At 62.7% G+C, this 18,288-nt stretch overlaps 2 protein-coding genes across 7 annotated transcripts in view; one reads left to right on the top strand and one right to left on the bottom strand.

The window, feature by feature from the left end:
• Positions 1–18,288, bottom strand: part of ATXN10 (ataxin 10) — a 537,342-nt gene that overhangs the window by 275,138 nt on the left and 243,916 nt on the right. The window lies entirely within an intron of this gene.
• Positions 1–18,288, top strand: part of WNT7B (Wnt family member 7B) — a 47,947-nt gene that overhangs the window by 17,727 nt on the left and 11,932 nt on the right. For 4 of the 6 annotated variants that reach the window (XM_060656087.2, XM_060656086.3, XM_060656091.3 and 1 more), the window contains exon 2: positions 5,384–5,610. In XM_060656087.2, the coding sequence (XP_060512070.2) occupies positions 5,384–5,610 (227 nt within the window). The remainder of the gene's footprint in view (positions 1–5,383; positions 5,611–18,288) is intronic. The other 2 variants (XM_060656089.3, XM_060656092.3) reach the window with 1 other exon arrangement.

Here is an 18,288-nt window from a genome sequence, read left to right as displayed (position 1 = left end):
AACACAGCTGGTCCCTGATCCCCACGAGGGACTGGGTCCCGGTGGCTCGGTACATGGAGATCAGGAACGGGTCCCCAGGGAGGGTCGACAATGGCCAGCCTTGAGGACCACTCACCACAGGCCAGAATCGTGTCCTCCTCGGAGCCGCTCTGACACACCCCACTTCACAGGTGTGGAAACCGAGGCACGGAAAAGTTAAGAAGGTCTCACAGCTACGAGGAGTCAGAGCCAGGGTTCCAACCAAGCTGGCCCGCACCAGTGCTCGTGTCCTAACCTCTGCCCCACCGGCTGCCAGCTGGGTGACCTGCCCAAGGCCATAGCCAGCGTCCCACCCCCTTGGCCAGTTCTGCACCACCTGCTACCTGGCAGTGGCCACCTCGCCCCTCGCCCTCTGGCGTCCCCTAGTCCCAGAGGCAGCCCCGGCCCCTTGGGACCTCTGGCAAGGTAGGAAGATCTCCTATTGTCCCTTGGCACCCTTGATGGAGCCCAGAGCCGGGAACCCGCAGGGAGGCGCGTCCCTGCAGGACTCGTCCTGGCTTCCTGCCTTCGTCCCGAGCCCCTGAACAGCGCCAGGGGGTGACTGAAACGCGAGCGGCCAGCCCGGCTTCTCTGTGCTCGGGGCCACTCAGAACGGCCCTGCCAGCCCTCCCAGGGCACCTGGGTGGGCGGCTGTGGGCTGAGAAGCCGCCCAGGGTGGGGATCTTGCTGCTTGGGGGTGAGAGGCAGGCCCATCCTGTGGGCGGGACCAGGGTGCTCACAGCCTGCCCTCACTCCCAAACTGCCGATTATTCCAGATTATTCCAGGATTCGGCCTGCGCCCACCCTCCTCCCTCTTCCCTTCCCCCTTCCTCCCTCTCTTCCCCCCTGCCCCTTCCCCCCTCCTTCCTCCTCCTCCCCACTGCCCCTCCTCCCCTTTCCCTCCACCCTTCCCTCCCTCCTCCCCCCTTTCTTCCCCTCTTCTCCCCTCCTCCCCCTTCCCATCCCCCCTCTTCCCCTCTCCTCCAGGTCACCAGTTTTCAGTTATCACGTAATTTTGCCTCTTGCCGCTCTGGCGGTTTCCTGATGAGGGCCGGTGGCCCAGGGCTGCAGCCCCTGTCCCTCCAGGTGGCAGGAGCATGGCTGAGGGTCGGAGTGTGACAGGGCCAGGTCTTCTCAGGGAGGGCAGTGCTCAGACTCGCGGTGAACGTTTGGGCCGTAGCTGGTGGGGAAGGGACAGCGCGGCTGAGACGGCCGACACCAGCAACGGAAGCCGTCCGTAAACCTGGAGTGATTAATGAGTGACCTTGGAGGATTTCAAGCAAGGGAAGGATGTGAAGCTGTGTTTGGGGACCGGCACTTGTCGTGCACCTGCCGTGTGCGGGGCTCTGGACCCCAGCGCCGCCTTCCCCTGAGTTCTGGAAGCAGACACCGGGCTCTGAGCCTGGCTGTGCAGCCTCAGGCACGGCCCCCAGCCTCTCTGAGCTGCGGTCTGCACATCTGTGACACGGGGACGCAGGGAGGGCACTGAGACCCAGCAGAGGCCCGTGTTGCCCAAGATGGGCGTTCGGAGTAAGTGTATTTACTACTGTTAGTGGAGAAACGATTTCTGAATTAGCAACCACATCTGATTGTTTATGCTCCTGGCACAAAATAGATTCCCTGATGCCTTTGCTCCGCCTTTGACCCATGCGCTGGCTGCTGGGGGGTGGCTGGGGGCTCTCGTGTCCCCTACTCACGTCCTGGGAAGCGTACAGGCGGGGATCAGCCAGGCAAGGCCCCTCTCATCCCCTTCTACCCATCCCACCTGTCCAAGGGTGCAGAAGTCCTGCATATACGTAGGGTTTTTAAAGCTTGTGTTCAAAGTCCACATAACAGGGGCAGCCTGGGTGGCTCAGTCAGCCGATCATCCCCCTCCCTGCAGCCCCGGGCGACCACTGGTCTATTTTCTGTCCCTGGGGATTTACACCTGTCTTCAGGTCTTGGGGGCAAATACCAAGCAGTGGAATTGTTGGGTCCGAGGGGATTTTTGAGGCTCTTCCTGACGGCTGCCCACGTGGCCGCCGCCTCTTACGTTCCCGTCGGTGGCACACAGTTTCCCCACATCCTGCCAACACCTGTCATTTTCTGTTGTTGTGACTGAAGCCATCTCAGCGGCCATGTGGTGGCACGTCACTGGCTTCGGTGTGCGTTTCTCTCGCGAGCGAGCGGGAGTTAGAACCTCCTCGTGTGCTGGTTGGCCGTTTATGGCTCTTTGGAGAAATAGCTATTCGAGTCCCTTGAGCATTTTGGACTTGGATTGCCTTTCTGTTATTAAGGTGGAGAAGCTCTTTTAGATGTAATCTTTGAGTATTCACTCATTTGTTCATCCATCTTGCCATTCTGCAAACACTCAGGGACAGCTACAGGGGGAGCCCCCTGCCCCCTCCCCCCGGCCCACCAAGCCCCAGATTTAGCTCTGACCCGGCCCTGCTTGTGGTCTGCTGGGAAGTCTGGCTATGGAACCAGCCACTGTGAGCCCGTGGGGGGCGGGTGGGGGGTTGTTACTCGAGAGACAATGCCCACCACCTGCTTTCTCAGCGCCTGGGGGCCAAGGGGTGTGAGCTCAGGGAGCTTTTCCACTTGGGCACAAGGCTAGCAGAGTTTGCCAGAAAGAAAAAGGCAGAGAGACCGGCACAGGCAGGCGTGGCAGGGTGGTAGGAGGTCGGATCCCGGGGGGGCCTCTGATTCTACACCAAGGAGCCTAGGGAGCTATGGATGGTCTCTGAGCAGGGGAGTGACATGGCCAGACCTGGGTGCTGGCAGGGGGCTTTGGGGGCTCCTGGAGATGGGAGACCAGGGCTGCAACATCTGCGTCGGCCCCTGGGATCCCCCCCTCCGCCCACTGGGGATCCTCCCCCTCCAATTCAGAACCCATTTGTCCAAGCTCCTACCCCCAGCAGGGTTCTTACCCCAGGCAGTGAGCTTTGCAGCCTGGAGTCTGCTGGAAGACTTTGGGATTGGGGAGCTGGCTTTTAGCGTCCGGGATCCAGAGCAGGCTCCTGCCCGAGGCCTGGAGGCTGGTTCCCATCCATCTCATTTCCCCGGGTCGGTTTTCTGAGCATCTACAATTACTTTGGGCTGAATTCCCCGGATTCCAGCCCGCTCCCAGCCCAACCCGCCCAGATGATCTTCCTCCATGCCAGCCTCGGGCATTTCTGCCCATTGTGCCCGTGGGAGACCCAGGGGGGTCTTGGCCAGATTAGTGAGTGGGGCGGGCGGGCCGTGGGGATTGAGTGTCGCCGGGGCACTCTGGCTACAGCACGTGCTGCGGACTCATGCCACACGGGGACTTTCCCAGCTGGCTGTGGGTGCCTGGCTGCCCTGGAAAAACACTGACTCGTTTCTCTCAAGAAAGGGGCCGGCAGCCAGTGGGGAGGAGGAGGGAACTCAGCGGCGCTGGGAGGCCAAGGCCAGGGACATCAGCTTTGGGGAGCCCCTGGTGGTCTCCCTCATTCCCACACTTTGCCCCTCGCTAAGCAGGCCTGGTCTGCCGTCTGGAAGCTGGATGCCACTTTGAAACTCAGCCGTTGCCCAAAGGTCTGCCAAGATCACCCCCACCTCCTTCCAGCTTGCCCGCCCTCCTCCTCTGGGCGCTCAAAACCAAATAATGAGTTTTCCAGCCTCTGCGGAAGAACAGTTCGGGGGCCGCTCCGAAAGCTATACAAACTACCACGTGACCCAGCAATTCCACTCCTAAGACTGTGCCCCAGAGAAGCGGGACAGGGGCTCAGACCAAAGCTTACACGCCCATGTTCGTGGCGGTGCTGTTCGCGGTTGCCGAGAGGTGGGGAGGAGCCCCGCGTCCGCTACCTGGTGCCTGGATCCGTGCAAGGTGGTCCCTGCTTACGATGGAGAAGGATTCAGCTGTAAAAGGGCACTGGCACCTGCTGCAAGGGGGCTGAAGCCGGGAAACGGGATGCTAAGTGAAAGGAACCAGCCACAAAAGGTCACACAGCGTGTGATGCCATCGATATGAAAAGTCCAGAATATGCAAATCCACAGGCACCGAAGACAGATTGGTGGTTTCAGAGCCTGGGAGAATAGAATAAGGAGTGACTGCCCAGGGGACTTGGGGTTTCTCTTTGGGGGCGGTGAAAACGTCTGGGAACACGGTAGGGAGGTGCCTGCATGGCTCACCGCTGCTGAACTGACTGCACACTTTAAAATGGGTAACGTTGGCGCCTGGGGGGCTCAGTCAGTTGGGCGTCCGACTTCGGCTGGGGTCACGATCTCGCGGCCTGTGGGTTCGAGTCCCGCGTCGGGCTCTGTGCGGACGGCTCGGAGCCCGGAGCCTGCTTCGGATTCTGTGTCTCCCTCTCTCTCTGCCCACCACCCCCCCCCACCACACCCTGTCTCTCCCTCCTTCAAAAATAAATAAACATTAAAACAATTTTTTTTTTTAAATGGGCAACGTTATGTGGTGTGGGTGCCACCTCCTACAACAAACACGCGGATAAACGCCTCAAGTTAGGAGACAGTGAGCCCGGCAAGTGCCCTCCTGCCCCGGACCTCAGTTCCTGGCGGGTGCCAGGTTAATTCCACAGCAGCCTCAGGGGGCCACCGGGGGGGATACGATGTTGCAGTAAAGCAGCCCCACCCAGCCCAGCACACGATAGCGGCTCAATTCACATCAGCTCCTGGTCCCTCTCCTGAATCTACCCAGTGATCCAGAAGCGAGGGGACAGTCTTTCTCCCTGAGGCCGTCTGGTCTGAGCCCCTGTGGTGGTGGTGGGCTGGGAGGAGTGGATGCTTTATACTCCCATTTCATGGACGTGGATACTGAGGCTCAGAGAGGCGGCGTGCCTTCCCAGGGCTATAGATGGGCTGTAAGTGGAGTCAGGAGCCTATGGGTTTGGCTCCCAGCAGGGCCAGCCGGCTCAGCAGCCTGCCTGGGCCAGGAACCCCAGGGGGAGCCCGGGGCGTGCGAGTGGTGGGGAAGTCTGACGGTCAGCAGTTGGGGAGGCTGCGGACAGTTCGGAGCTGATGGCTGTCAAATCTCAAGCGTGAAGTTCTCGGACCCGAAGGGTCTGTGTGTCTGGTTCAGAGGCGTGGGGGAGCTGTGGTTCTTACGTTCTGGGTGACCGTTGGTTCCTGGATTTGTGACCCTGGTTCTTGTGGTCCTGAGGCTGAGAAGGCATGGGCGCGAGCGCCTTTTCAGGCTGGGATCACGCCTTGTGGTCAACGGGAAATGGCTCGTCCGGGGCAGGGATCTGTGTTTGGCTGCCCGGTGGGCAGAGCTTGGCCCATGGTGGGCGCCCGGAACCCACCGGCTGGTGGCAGAGACTGAGGGAGGCGGGGCGGCAGGCAGAGGGCTCGGGGCCCCGCGCAGCCACTCACCTGCCCGTGTCCTCTCCCGTCTCCGCAGAGCGCTGTCGTCCGTCGTGGCCCTGGGAGCCAACATCATCTGCAACAAGATTCCTGGCTTGGCCCCACGGCAGCGTGCCATCTGCCAGAGCCGGCCCGATGCCATCATCGTGATCGGGGAGGGGGCGCAGATGGGCATCAACGAGTGTCAGTACCAATTCCGCTTCGGACGCTGGAACTGCTCCGCCCTGGGCGAGAAGACTGTCTTCGGGCAAGAGCTCCGAGTAGGTAAGGGCGCCTCCGGGCTTGCGGGGACCCCCCCCCCCCCCCACCATCAGGGCTTCAGGGCCACCCAAGGCCAGGCGAGGCCGGCCGGTGTCTTTGCGACGGGAGCTCCCTCTGCGCCCTGCTCTGCGCCTGGCCTGGGGGGGCAGGGGCTCGGGACCCCAGGGTCCCCTATGCGCGGGTGAGGGACCCCTCGCTGGGCTGTGGGGCCGGAGGGCGTCGTTCCCGCGAGGCTGTGAGCCGGCCGGCCGTGGCAGGCAGTGCAAGCGGTTAGAGCCGCATCCCGCTCGTGCGGACGCTGTGTGGACCTAGGCACACCCCCTGCCTCGGTTCTGTCCCATCTGGAATGGGACAGCAGGAGTTCCCGCGTGGCGTCTGGGGGCAGGGGGCTGAGGCGAATGGTACCGTTTGTGCGGAAGGAATTTCGGGCAGAGGATGCTGTACAGGCACGTGTGGGAGCACCGAGGGAGTCTGCCAGGCTGCGGGGGGGGGGGCTGGGCGGGCAGGGCGGGTGGAGTCGGGCCGGGGAAGGGGTCGCGCTTCCCAAGTCTGTGGGCAGTCCCACGGGTGCCATCTCACGTCCTCACAGCCCCGAGGGAGGCTCTGTGGTGCCCATCTTCCAGGGAAGGAGACTGAGGCCCAGGGAAGGGCTTAAAGGGAGACGTGGGACCTCCAGAGCTCGACCTAGATCGGAAACCGGCTGTGTGACCCTGGGCCTGGCGCTCGGGACCTCAGAGCCCTTATTTGCGACACGAGCTCCGAGCGGGCGGGCCCTCCCCTGGGTCCCTAGCACCCCTCCGGGGCCTGCGTCCCGTGGGTTCGATACACAGCTGTCGAACAGGCGAGGGTGTGGAGGTGATGCAACCTGCCTTCCAGGAGGGGCAGATGGGGGAGCGATAACTTGGGGGGCACAGCACCAGACATGCAGGGGGGCCCTGTTGTTTCAGACCCCAGCCTGCAGGCTCAGCACGTCCTTCCGATCCCAGTGGGCCGAGGAGCCACAGCTGCCGGGACCCGGGCCAGAGCCAAGCCGTGCAGGGCTTGGAGCGCCTGGCGTAGGGCTGGGGGTGGCGCAGGGGAAAGCCCCCAGGGCCCCTTTGTGGTGAGCAGCCTGTGGGTGGCACCTGGCACAGGCAGGAGGGTGGCACCACCCCCTCCCTGGGGCCCCACCACCCAAGTGCAGCTCCCGGCCCGTTGGGGAGGGAGGAGTGCCCGGCCCATCCCCCGCAGTGGGGAGGGCGTCGGCCCGGGACCTGCTTTGTGCTAGGTGCCCGCTTGCCTATCTGGCCCCCCACCCCCCCATAGGTGCCTCCTTGCCTATCTGGCCCCCCCATGCCCCCCCAGGTGCCTCCTTGCCTATCTGGCCCCCCATCCCCCCGCCAGGTGCCTGCTTGCCTATCTGGCCCCCTGTGCCCCCCCAGGTGCACTCTTGCCTATCTGGCCCTTGTGCCCCCCCCAGGTGTCCGCTTGCCTATCTGGCCCCCCACCCCCCCAGGTGCCCGCTTGCCCATCTGGCCCCCCATCCCCCCGCCAGGTGCCCGCTTGCCTATCTGGCCCCCTCTGCCCCCCCCCAGGTGCCTCCTTGCCTATTTGGCCCCCCACCCCCCTCCCCGAGACTCCAGGCTCCAAGGTGGCTGTGAGCACCGCCCCCTCCCCGCACAGCCAGCTGGGTGGTTGCCTGCGGCCACACGGTCTGCACTCGGCAGAGCTGGGTTCAGCCAGGTTCTCATCCGCCACCCTGTTAATCCTCACTTCTTCACTGTGCAGAGACGGGCACAGGAGATGTTCCTGGGGCTTGGACTTCCTTTGGGGCCACCAGACACGGGCGGTGATGGGCACGTGGCTTCTTCTCAGGTCAGGTGCCAGGGCAGTGCCTGGCGATGCACTACAAATGCCCATAAAAAGGCCACGGGGAGCGACGTTGGCCCCAGCAGTGACCCGGGCCCCCCCCCCCCCCCCCCCGCCATGGCGCACACTGTCAGTGCCCACCCGGGTGACCTTTACTGGCCGTCACGTGTCCCCTGGATCACGGCTAACAGCTCATAGCTGTTCCTTCTCGGAGACCAGCCCTTGGTCCAACAGGAGCCTGCGAGGGTTTGCAGTCACTTCATCCCTGGGGCTGCTCACGGGGGGCCATCCAGCAAGGGGGACCCATGGGAACCTCTGGCCCGACATGCTCAGCATCTTGTTGCTTAAGTCTGCCGTCCCCAGCCTTCCCCCTGACCTGCGCACCTGTCGTCTTCTGCAGAAACCTGGCGTTGTTTCCTCGTCCATCCCTCCACCCTGCCCCACGGCCACTGTGGGGCCTGCCTCGCTGGCCCTCCCCTGGCAACCGTCAGTGCCTCCTCCTGCCTCCCCTCCAGCCCTGGTCATGCCATGTCACTCCCTTCCTCCAAAACCTGCAGTAGCTCCCTATTGCCCCAGGATAAAATTAACTCCTTAGCTTGGAGTCTGAGTGGCCCCTGTCTTACATCACCCTCACCTCTCTGAATCCCTTCTAGAAACCAGAGCTTCAGCCTGGCTCACTTCCTCCTCTTCCCAGAGCGTGCCAACCCTTTCCTCCTCTGGGACTTTGCCCCCACTGCCCGTAGCCCTGGAAGGCCCTTCCCCTCTGCTCTGCTTGCATCTGGTTTCCCTGGAGAACGCCCTCTCACCCCTCCCTGGCTTTTCCTGTCCACAGCCCGGCCACGCTCACGTCCTGGGGCTTTGTCCTCAGAGCCTGTCAGCCCTGGGCCCGCTCAGCGCCTGCCTCAGGCTCTCCCTTCGCTCTGCCCCAGGGGTGGGAGGGGTGGGCTTCCTACCGGCGGGGCTGAGGCCTCTCGCCCTCCCCGGCTCCAGGCTGCGCCTTGCGAAGGCCCAGCTCCCTTTTCAGCCAGGAGGGCTCGGCTGCTGGGAGTCACGAGCAGGAAGCGGGGCCGGGTGGCAAAGCCAGCCCATGTCAGAGGCATGTGGCTGCCCCGGGCACGAGATGGGAGACGGGCCATGAGTTGGCAGGCAGCCGGGGGCACTCGTGGGAGCAGCCACTCAAGCGGTGCCAATTAATGATTGGCCCCGAGAGGGGGAATGGCCTGGGTGGGTGGGACGGCCCCCTTCAGGCCTTGCCTGTGACCTTGGGCCATGCCTAAATCTTGAGAGCTGAAGGGAAACCCCTTAATAGGCAAATGAACCCCTGTGCCAAGGTCCCATCCCTTCTCCGGCACCTGGTGCCGTTGCTTGTATACCTCCAGGGACGAGGAGCTCACTACTCACTACTAGATAGGTCTTTCTTACGATGCCACTGCCCTGGTTTCACCCTGGGACCCTCCAGGTGCCTCTGTTACTCTGCTCCCTTCAGGGAGTCAGGACCCACACGTGGTGTCACCTCATGTCTGGGGGCCTCCACCCTCTGGCAGCCCAAGCCCACCCCAGGCCTATTTCCTCAGTGATCAAGCGATGCTTGTGGCCTAGCCTCTTCTGTTAACTGGCAATGAGCTTGGGGGGTGGTGCGGATGGGGTAGGGGACACCACGCGGGAGTTGTGGGGGGAGCCTTGTATTCCGGGGATGCTTGTTAGAAACTTGGGCTCCTGGTGACCCCGGGCAAGGCAGGGCCTCTCTCACAGGCAAGCACCGTAGTCAAGTCGGGACTGTTGACAAGGGCTCCCCTGACAGGGTGACGGTAAGCTGAGACCCAGGAGAGAATCAGAGTGACCCAGACTGGCCTGGGGTGAGCACGGGGAAGGCGGTTCCGGGCGGAGGGAACAGCAAGTGCCAAGGCACAGAGGCCACAAAGGGGATGGTATTTCCCAGGGACGCTGGGAGGGTGAACCAGAGGGGGGGGGAGACCTGAGGCTAAAGGAGGGGACAGGCTGGGTGGGGCACAGTGAACCCGAGGGCCCCACGGAAGGCACGGAAGTCTCTGAGCAGGAGAGGGACTTCCCTCGAACCCTGGCTCCCTCCAGCCACTGCCCCACCCCCAGCCTGAGCCCGGAGCCCCTCGGGACCCGCGGGCACAGGGCATGGTGGCCGTGGCTGTGTGCACTCCAGCCCCCGCACCCCACCCCCCCAGCTGCCATGGAACACTGAATCGCGCCCATCGTGTGCAGCCTCAGACATGACCAGGCATAGGGGCCGCCCCTAATCCTGGCTCACGTGCTGCCTGGGGCTGGCAGCTTGCTTTGCGGTAGGGACTCAGCAAAGGCCGTCGGCTCCTGGACAGTCCGAGGGGGCGAAGTGACTTACCTCTGACAGACGAGGGTCTCTAGGCTTCCAAATCAGCCACCGGTGGGATCCTTGGAGAAGAGGCTGACCTCCAGGCCCCCCCTTGCCTGGGGTGCTGCTGACCAGGCCCAGGGGGAGATGTGACATTGGTTCCCAGGAGGGACGAGGGCTCCCGGGCCGCCGCTGGCCGGGAGCCCTGGAAATAGGGTGCGTGCCAACCGCGATGTGCCATACGTGTGAGATACACGACAGATTTTGGAGGCTTCAACAGAAAAAGCAAGTAAAATACCTCTTTAATACTCTCTGCAATGATCACATGATACAGTGGTGATCCTTGGATATATTGGCTAAATAAACTCGTCACTAAAACGAAGTTCACCCCGGTATTCTCACTCTTCTTAAATGTCCTGTGGGGCTTCCGGGAGATTTCTGCTGGGCGGCCCTGCTCTCGACCGCACGCCTGTCAGCGGCACGACAGTCCCTGGGGTCAGCGGGGCAGGCCCGGACAGGTGAACCCAGATCTGACCGTCTCCTCCCAGGAGAGTGTCCTTCATCTCGGGGTGGGGGAGGGGGGGAGCCCGGGGGGTGGTGGTGGTCCGAGGGCAGAAGGTCACTCGTCACCTGCTTCCTAGGGTGGTGCAGGAGTGTGAGGTTGGCAGCCCCTGGTGTTGAGCCTGCATGCATTGAGTGCCTGCTGTATGCCACTTCTGGGGCGGGGCGCCGGGAGGCACAGTGAAGGCCACCAGCCCCGCTCCTGGAAACTCGTGCCCAGGCTGCTTCTCGGGTCCCGTGGTGCAACCTGGGGCACAGACTCGCGCTCTCTAGGTCTGTTTACCTGCCCATTCCAGGGGCTGAGGCTGGGGTCAGGCCTCTGCCAAGACTTGGGGTCTCTCTTCAGAACGGGGGGCAGGAAAACCCTCTACTTCCTCAGTGCTCACGCTGGGGTTCTGCCCAAGGGTCTTGTGGACAGGGAATCCAGGGCTCTGGCCCACTGAGGCAGGACACAGATAACAGGGTGGGGGGGCCTTCACCCTTGGCCTCCGAGGGGCATGGCCTGGCCGGACCTCAGCAGGTCTCCAAGCTTCCTGCTGCCGAGGAGAATCACTTCTGTTCTACTGTCCGTGCACCATAGACGGGGACACTGAGGCTCCCAGGAGGCTAATGTCTCACCCAAGGTCACACACCGCTAAGGCCTAGAGATTTATTAATTAAAAAAATTTTTTTTGATGTTTATTTAATTTTGAAAGAGACAGAGCGCGAGCAGGGGAGGGGCAGAGCGAGAGGGAGACGCGGAATCCGAAGCGGGCTCCAGGCTCTGAGCTGTCAGCACAGAGCCCGACGTGGGGCTCGAACTCACAGACCCAGAGATCGTGACCTGAGCTGAAGTCAGGCGGGATGCTTAACTGACTGAGCCACCCGGGCGCCCCAGGCCTAGAGATGTGATTCAGCAGTCCAGCACTGTGCACCAGCAGGGGTCCAGTTGCCAGGGGGCCGTAGCATAGCCCAGAGGGGCAGGGGCTCTCATTCCACGGTGTCCCCACGCATAAGCCATTGTTGATTTGCCGCAAGCAAAGGACGAAGGAACTTTCGAGGGCAGTCTGTCTGAGGCTGACCTCCCTAACGAGAGGGGCTACCAGAAGCCAGGGCTGCAGGAGAGGCCGTCCCAGCGTCCCCAGAGCTCTGAGTGGGGGGGTAGAAGCTCCTGGAAGGCCATCCCAGCTTGGGACACGGATCCCGGGGCTCGGGCTCATGCTGGCCCTAAGCCAGGCTCTGCCCACTCTGGGCCTGGCGACCCCCTGCCCAGCTGGAGCGTGACCCACCGCAGGGCTGCTGCGTGGCGTGCGAGGGCCTCACTGGGTCAGAACAAAGGCCCGGCGTGTTCGGACCTGGCAGGACGTTTTCCAGTGCTCTGTTTATGACAACGGCAGAGAAGAGCTTAGTGCGGAGACACTGACTCAGCCACAGGTGAGCTGGGGTGGGGGCCGGGGCGGGGCCAGAAGGAGACAGAGGGACAGATGGGGACAGAGGAGGAGAGAGAGAGAGAGAGAGGAATGGAGAAAGACAGACATACAGAAAGAGGGACAGAGAGAGGGCCACAGAAACACACACACAGAGAACGCGTGCCCGCCCACGGCTTCAACACAGGCTGCACCCACCCACGCAGCCGTGCCAGGCCCGGGGTCTAGGCCCATCCTGACATGAATCATAAAAGCAGCCCACGTGCGTTGGGCCCTTCCTGCGTCCCAGCTGCTCTGAGCCCTCCCTCCGTGGCACTCACTCACTCCCGCTGCCTGGACCCTGCAAAGTGGAGGCCTCCTCACCTCCCCTTAACAGGCGCAGAAACAGGCACCTGCCTGGCCGTCACGGGGCAGAGCCCGGATCCCGCCCGGGTGGTCCAGGCCGGGCCCCCACGGAAACCCCAGGCCGGGCCGGGGGAGGGGAGGCTGGTGGGCCAGGGTTCTGGGCTTCCCGTTCTTCAAGTGCACAAATAGGGTTCGGGACCTCGCTGGGCTTGGAGGCATCTCTGGGCTCGCCTGGCACCCGCTGTCCCTGCTTCCTGCAGGAACCACCTCCCCGCCCCCCAGCCGGGCCGGGATACACCTCAGGCAGGGAGTTAGATGCTCAGGGCCGGTGGCTGAGCACGGTCTGGGGCCAAGGGACCAGGGAGGCTCACCAGTCCCACCCCGGTCCCTGGGCTTCCCCCCCTGCCCCCCAGTTCCTATGCTCCCTAAAACCTGGACATGGGCACTGCACCTGCTTGCCTGAGTGACGCCGGGAGCTCCCAGTTTGGCTTAGGGTGCCTTCTAGCCTCCCGGGCCTCAATCTATCCACCCATAAATTGGGTGTGTGTGGGGGGGCAATGCTTTCACCCCACTTCTAGGCTTATGAGGGGCCGCGGGCGGGTTGGGGTGGGAGTGGGAACTCAGATGCCCTCACCAGTTGGCAGCGTCCCACTGGCCAGGCCTCAGGTCTGGCGGACTTGGGGACCACTCCATCCCACGTCCTTTCCCCACCTCAGCCCCAGCAGCCCTGTTCTGAGGTTTAGAACCCACGGCACTGGCCTCACTTTCATGTTACATGGGGAAACTGAGGCTAGGAGAACGGAGGACTGGGGAGGGTCACCCGGGACCCCGGTCCCGTCTGGGTTGGCCCCCGTGATGGTGATCAGCAGGGCCGGGGGACTCCCAGGCAGGGCCTGAGTGCCCGGCGTCCCCTGCTTCCCTTCTGCTGTGCCCCGGGGAACCCCAAACTGCCTGTGGCCAAAGGCAGTGCCTCGATTTCCCCCAAACCTGATCCTTTCCACCACTCTCTTGGTAACAGCCCCGCCAGATGCCCGGGCCCCACATCGGGAGAGTTTCCACCGGCTAGACCTGTTGGTTCTACCCTTAGACTGTGTCCCAAGCCCGGCCACCATCACCTCCTCCGCCTGGCAGGCCACCAGTGTTTCTTACCCCGCCCCTTGTGCCCTGCTCCCACCGTGCTGCCCACAGTCAGCCGGAGGGGCCTTTTAAAAAGTCGTTCGTAGGGTCACCCTCCAGGGGCTCCTCCTCTTCTTAAAGTCCAGCCCCCTCCCCAAGGGCTCCCCAAGCCAACGCAGTGAAACCTCATGCTTCACACTCTCTGTGGGGTTGGACCACTCATGCTCTCCTCGTTCCCTTCTCGGGGACTTAGCATTGCAGTGCCCTCTACCTGCACACTGTTCCCTGTTGTGTGTGTGTGGCTCATGTCTCTTGCCACGCCCTCCCCGGTCACCCCCCAGTCACCTGTCCTGCTGACCCTCCATGGTTCTGACCCTGGGCTCCTGCCCATACTCTCAGGGAACCCCCTCCCAGATTGTCGGCCCCCTGGCTGTGCACTTGGCCTTGGGCCGGGGGATGGGTGGGGGCTGAAGGCCTCGCCTCCAGGGCTCTGGGGGTTTGGCCAGGAGGGCAGGCTGTGGTCAGTGTTGAGGGTGCCGGATGGCAACAGAGAAAGCAAGGGCTGATGTTGGCCAGCCCTGGTCCCAGGCACTGTCGGCAGGACGCGAGGCAGGACAGAGCACATCGCTGCCTGGCAGATGGGGACTAGTCTGAGCGTGACTGTGGGGTCCCGAGTGAGATCCCAGCTCTGTAGCTGGCCTGCTGTGTGACCTTGGGCCAGTCACTTGCCTCCTCTGAGCCCAGCATCCTGAGAGTGTTAAAGCAGAGGACAGGTTGTATGCAGTCCGCTAACACCCATCAAGTGCTGTATGTTTTTACGACAGCCTGTTGAGGTAGAATTCACGGAGCCCACAATTCATCCACGTAAGTGTCCCATTCCGTGGTTTCTAGTCTGAATGCAGAGTTGTGCACAATCGTAGAACATTTTTAGCACCCCAAAAGGAAGCCGTGCACCCCTCAGCGATCACCCTCCAAGCCCCCGGCCTTTGACCAACACTCATCTGCTTCCTGTCCCCATGGACTGACCTATGCTGGCCATTTCATATCCCCGGGATCATGCAATAAATACGTGGCCTTTTGTGGCTGGTGTCTTTCACTCAGTACGTGTTTTCAAGGCTCCTCCGTGTTGTCGGGGTTTGAGTCTTTTCGTGGCTGAGGACTATTCCGTCACGTGGCTGGACCACCTCTTGCTCATCCATTCGTCGCCGCTGGACGTTGGGGTCACTCCCGCTCCGGGGCTGTCATAAATAACCCTGCCGTGTTTACGTAAAAGCTGCTGTGTGGACACACGTGTTCACTTCTCTTGGTACCCTGCAGGGGAATTTCTGGTTCTGCAGTAATTCTATGATTAACTTTCATCTTTTGTAAAGTTTATTTATTTATTTTGAGAGAGGGAGGGGGGCGGGGGGAGAAGGCACGCAGGGGAGCGGCAGAGAGAGGGGGAGAGAATCCCAAGCAAGCTCCGTGCTGCCAGAGCAGAGCCCGATGCGAGGTTGGATCCCACGAACCGTGAGACCGAGAGTGGGGCGCTCAACCGACAGCCGCCCAGCCCCCACCCCGCTTTTGAGGAGCCGGCAGACGGTTCTCCACAGGGGCTGCCGTGTTCTTCGCTCCCCGTGGCAGCGTGTGAGGGTCGATGTGTCCTCATCCTCGCTGACTTCTGTTTGTCTTTATTTTCGCCATCCTGGCGGGGGTGGCCTGGCACCTCGCTGTGGTTTTGACCTGCATTTCCGTGACGGCTGACAATGTGGAGCGTCTTTTCGCGTGTTATTGGCTGGTTTTGTATCGTCTTTGGAGAAATGTCTCTTCCGATCCTTTGCCCGTTGTGACTTGGGCTATTGGCCCGTTTTACTCTTGTGTCGTAGAAAACGCCATATTGTTTTATGAAGGCCAACTACAGGTGGGCCGACAGGCAAGGTGATCTGAACCGTGTTGGCCATGAGCATGGGACGTGCACAGGTGCACACGCTCGCTCACACCCACGGGAACCGCATTCACGTGTAAGCCTGGGTGTATGCCCACGGCCACACGCGTGTGTGCACACACACACGGAGATTCCACGTGTGGCACGCCTCTGGCTCAGCCACTTGGCCGTTTTGGAGCAATTATCTTCATTTTGCAGGTGAGGAAGTGGAGACAGGGACTGGTCTCCTTGACTGGTCCAAGGCCCCCCAACTGGCCAATCTTAGGGTCCAGACTTGGACTCCAGGTGCCAGACTCTGAGCCTCCCCTCTGGGGCTGTGTGTGGCCCCAGACTTTTGGCCTCACCTCAGTCACTTCAGAACACCCAGTATGGGCTCCACTCCCTGAGCTGCTGGGTGACACGGGGCAGCACACTGTCCCTGGCTGGGCCTCAGGTTCCTTGCTGGGGACAGAAGGATAGCACTGGAGGGGCCTCAGCTCTGAGGTCCCAGAGTCTCGGCTTCCCTTCTCAGAAGGAGCCAAGTGCATTTCCTACCTGCTTCCCCCGGCCTGCAGTCAATCAGGTCATTATGAGCTCAATTGTGGTCTTCAGAAAACAGTACGCCAGGGCCCTGGGGACGCCAGGAACTGGCAAGTAGCTTTGAGGGGACAGCGAGGGGAACGCACGGGGCATATGGAGGAGGGGTTTAGCCCTGCTCTCCCCTGGAGGGTGGGGGTAGCTCTGTTCTGCCCGGCTTCCCGATTTGCTCAGGAGGGGACATCCGTCCCCTCCAGGAGCTGCTCGCAAAGATCTGCCTGGTGTCCAGTGTCCTCCTCTGGGTCAGGGCGAGGATTGACGGGAGGGACTAAGTCTGCTAGGCCCTGGGCCTGGTGGTCTGGCTGGCACCGTGAGGGCATGGGGCAGGCAGGAGGCTGCTTCTGCTCTCTCTGAGCCTGGCGCCCAGCAGGGTCAGGGAGGGCTTGACCTTGAACAACCTATAGGAAAGAAGGCATAGAGGTGCATAGTCCCCGAGGGTCCCGGTGCCTCAGTTTGCCCACGTGGCAGCGGTTTCTGAAGGCTGTGCTGCTCCGGACATTGGGGATTTATCCAGAATATGCGTGGAGGGAGCAGCTGGGCAGGCCCGGCTGGGTCGGCCCCAGGGAGGAAGCCAGAGTGATGCCTGGGCCCATCCTGGGAGCCCTGGGCTTTCCCTGCTCAACCCCCGCCGCCTGAGTCCTGCTCATCGTTTGGTGACGTGAGGGCAATGGCCGTTTGTCCTATTTGCTCTCGGGGCCGGGGCGTGGAGCGGGTGAGAACTGTAAGCCCCACTTGGTAAATGGGGACACAGGCTCAGAGAGGGTTTGTGACTGGCCTGGAGCCACACAGCAGATATGGCTTCAGGTCCAGTGCCCTCCTGTCTGTTCCACCCTCCGTGTCCTGCTTTGCTGAAACCTTGGGCCCTACGGGGCTAACGGTTCTTGCCTTGACCTTCCAGGCCCCAGGAACGGACTGGCCAGGAAACAGCGGGCCCTGCGTCAGGGGCTGTGCGCGCAGGGACCCACCCGGGGCTCATGAGGCCCCGACTGGGGTGGGGGGTGGCCGATGTGCCGCCTGCCTGTCTCCGGCGTTTTCCAGGGATACTGCTGGATGCCGATGCTGGCTCCAGTGTCTGAGGGTGCAGATCCATGCTGGGGTGGGCTCTGGGCCCCCGGAGGGCCCCCCAGGCCTCCCGAGACTGAAGTGTGCCGGACCCAAGGAGACCAGGTCTCCGTCACGGGACACAACTGAGCTCAGACGGCCACTGCCGCCATCACCTGGAGCGGAGTGCTTCCCGCCCCGACGCTGGCTCCGTGTCGCCACCCTTGAGATGGTCTGAGCAAGGGCACTGATTTCACGGGGCAGCTGCGGGGATAAGAGGAGGCAAGGATGCAAGGCACCCAGCCCCAGACCTGCTGGTGTGCGGGGCCCGGGGACAAGGCTGGGGGTACGCAAAGTAATCAGACATGGGTCCCGCCCACCGTCCCGACAGCCCAAGGGCGCCTGGCAAGAGCCCAGAGGAGGGTGAGGGCGACTCACCCTGACGGGGTCTAGGCAGCAGGGGCATCCCAGCCGTGTCCAGAGTGCCGGAAGCTGCGTGTGGACCCAGGGGAACCCGGGTGGGCGCTCTGGGCAGGAGTGGGCCGGCGCCCAGCTGGGTGGGCATCACGAACCAGGGCGCGGTGGTGAGTGCAGTGAGTCGCGCGTGTCCCCAGGTGGGGCGGTCATTTGGCCCTGGGCCCAGCGAGCCTGCAGGGAATGGTAGGTGGGGATGGGTGGGGTCAGGCCCCGGGGGCTTGAGGTCATCTCACAAGTCTGGGGAGCCACCAGTGGTAGCTGAGCTGGGCCCACAGGTTTGAGGGGCTTGTCCCCCACCTGTTCTCACCCTGAAGGAGGACTGCAGGCAGTGCCCCTGGGGCTCCCGGGATGGCCCCGGGAGTGACCTCGGGAGGGGGCTGCCCCCCCATCCGGGTCTGCAGAATAGCGCGGTGATGCCCCCACCCCCGTGGGGCCGCGTGGGAATGACACGAGGTGTGTGCGTGCAGAACACGGGTGCCACAAAGCCCCCGATCCAAGACCCAACGTCACCCTCCGCGATTCTCCCCAAACTACCCCTCGCCTGGCCCCCCCGGCCCCGCCCCCGATCGCCTCCCCTTGCCTTCGTGGCGAGACAGGGTTTGGCCCATTAGAACCAAATAAAAAAGGAATTAGCGGGAGTGGCCGCCCCGTGAGTAACCGATGAGTAACCGAGAGTCTGCGAGGGGCCTAAAGCAGGTGACGCCAGGAGCTGGCACAAAGGACGGAAGGGAGGCTTTCGAGAAATGTCCTCCAGGTGCACGGGCCCGGCCTCCATGCCTGCTTGCCTGCTTGCCTGCTTGGGGACTTCAGGACAGCAGGACGTGTCGCATTTTGCGTAGGGGAGGGCCGGGTGGCAGGTTCCAGGGCCTCGGCGGGGAGCCCCCACGCCATCCTGGCTCGGGCAGGGCCTGGCTGTGGGACTTGGGACTCCATCCGCAGGCCTCTTGGTGCGACTGAACAGTCCTTTCACCCCCACCTCCTGGGCGCCTCGCTCTCGACGTGCCCTCTGCGAGGCCAGCTCCCGCCCTGCGTTCACCTGCCGGCCA

Source organism: Panthera onca, chromosome B4 (assembly GCF_046562875.1).
Source record: "Panthera onca isolate mPanOnc1 chromosome B4, mPanOnc1 haplotype 2, whole genome shotgun sequence".
NCBI lineage: Eukaryota > Metazoa > Chordata > Mammalia > Carnivora > Felidae > Panthera > Panthera onca.
The sequence above is the reverse complement of the archived record's forward strand: the minus strand, read 5'-3'. Positions and strand labels throughout refer to the sequence as shown.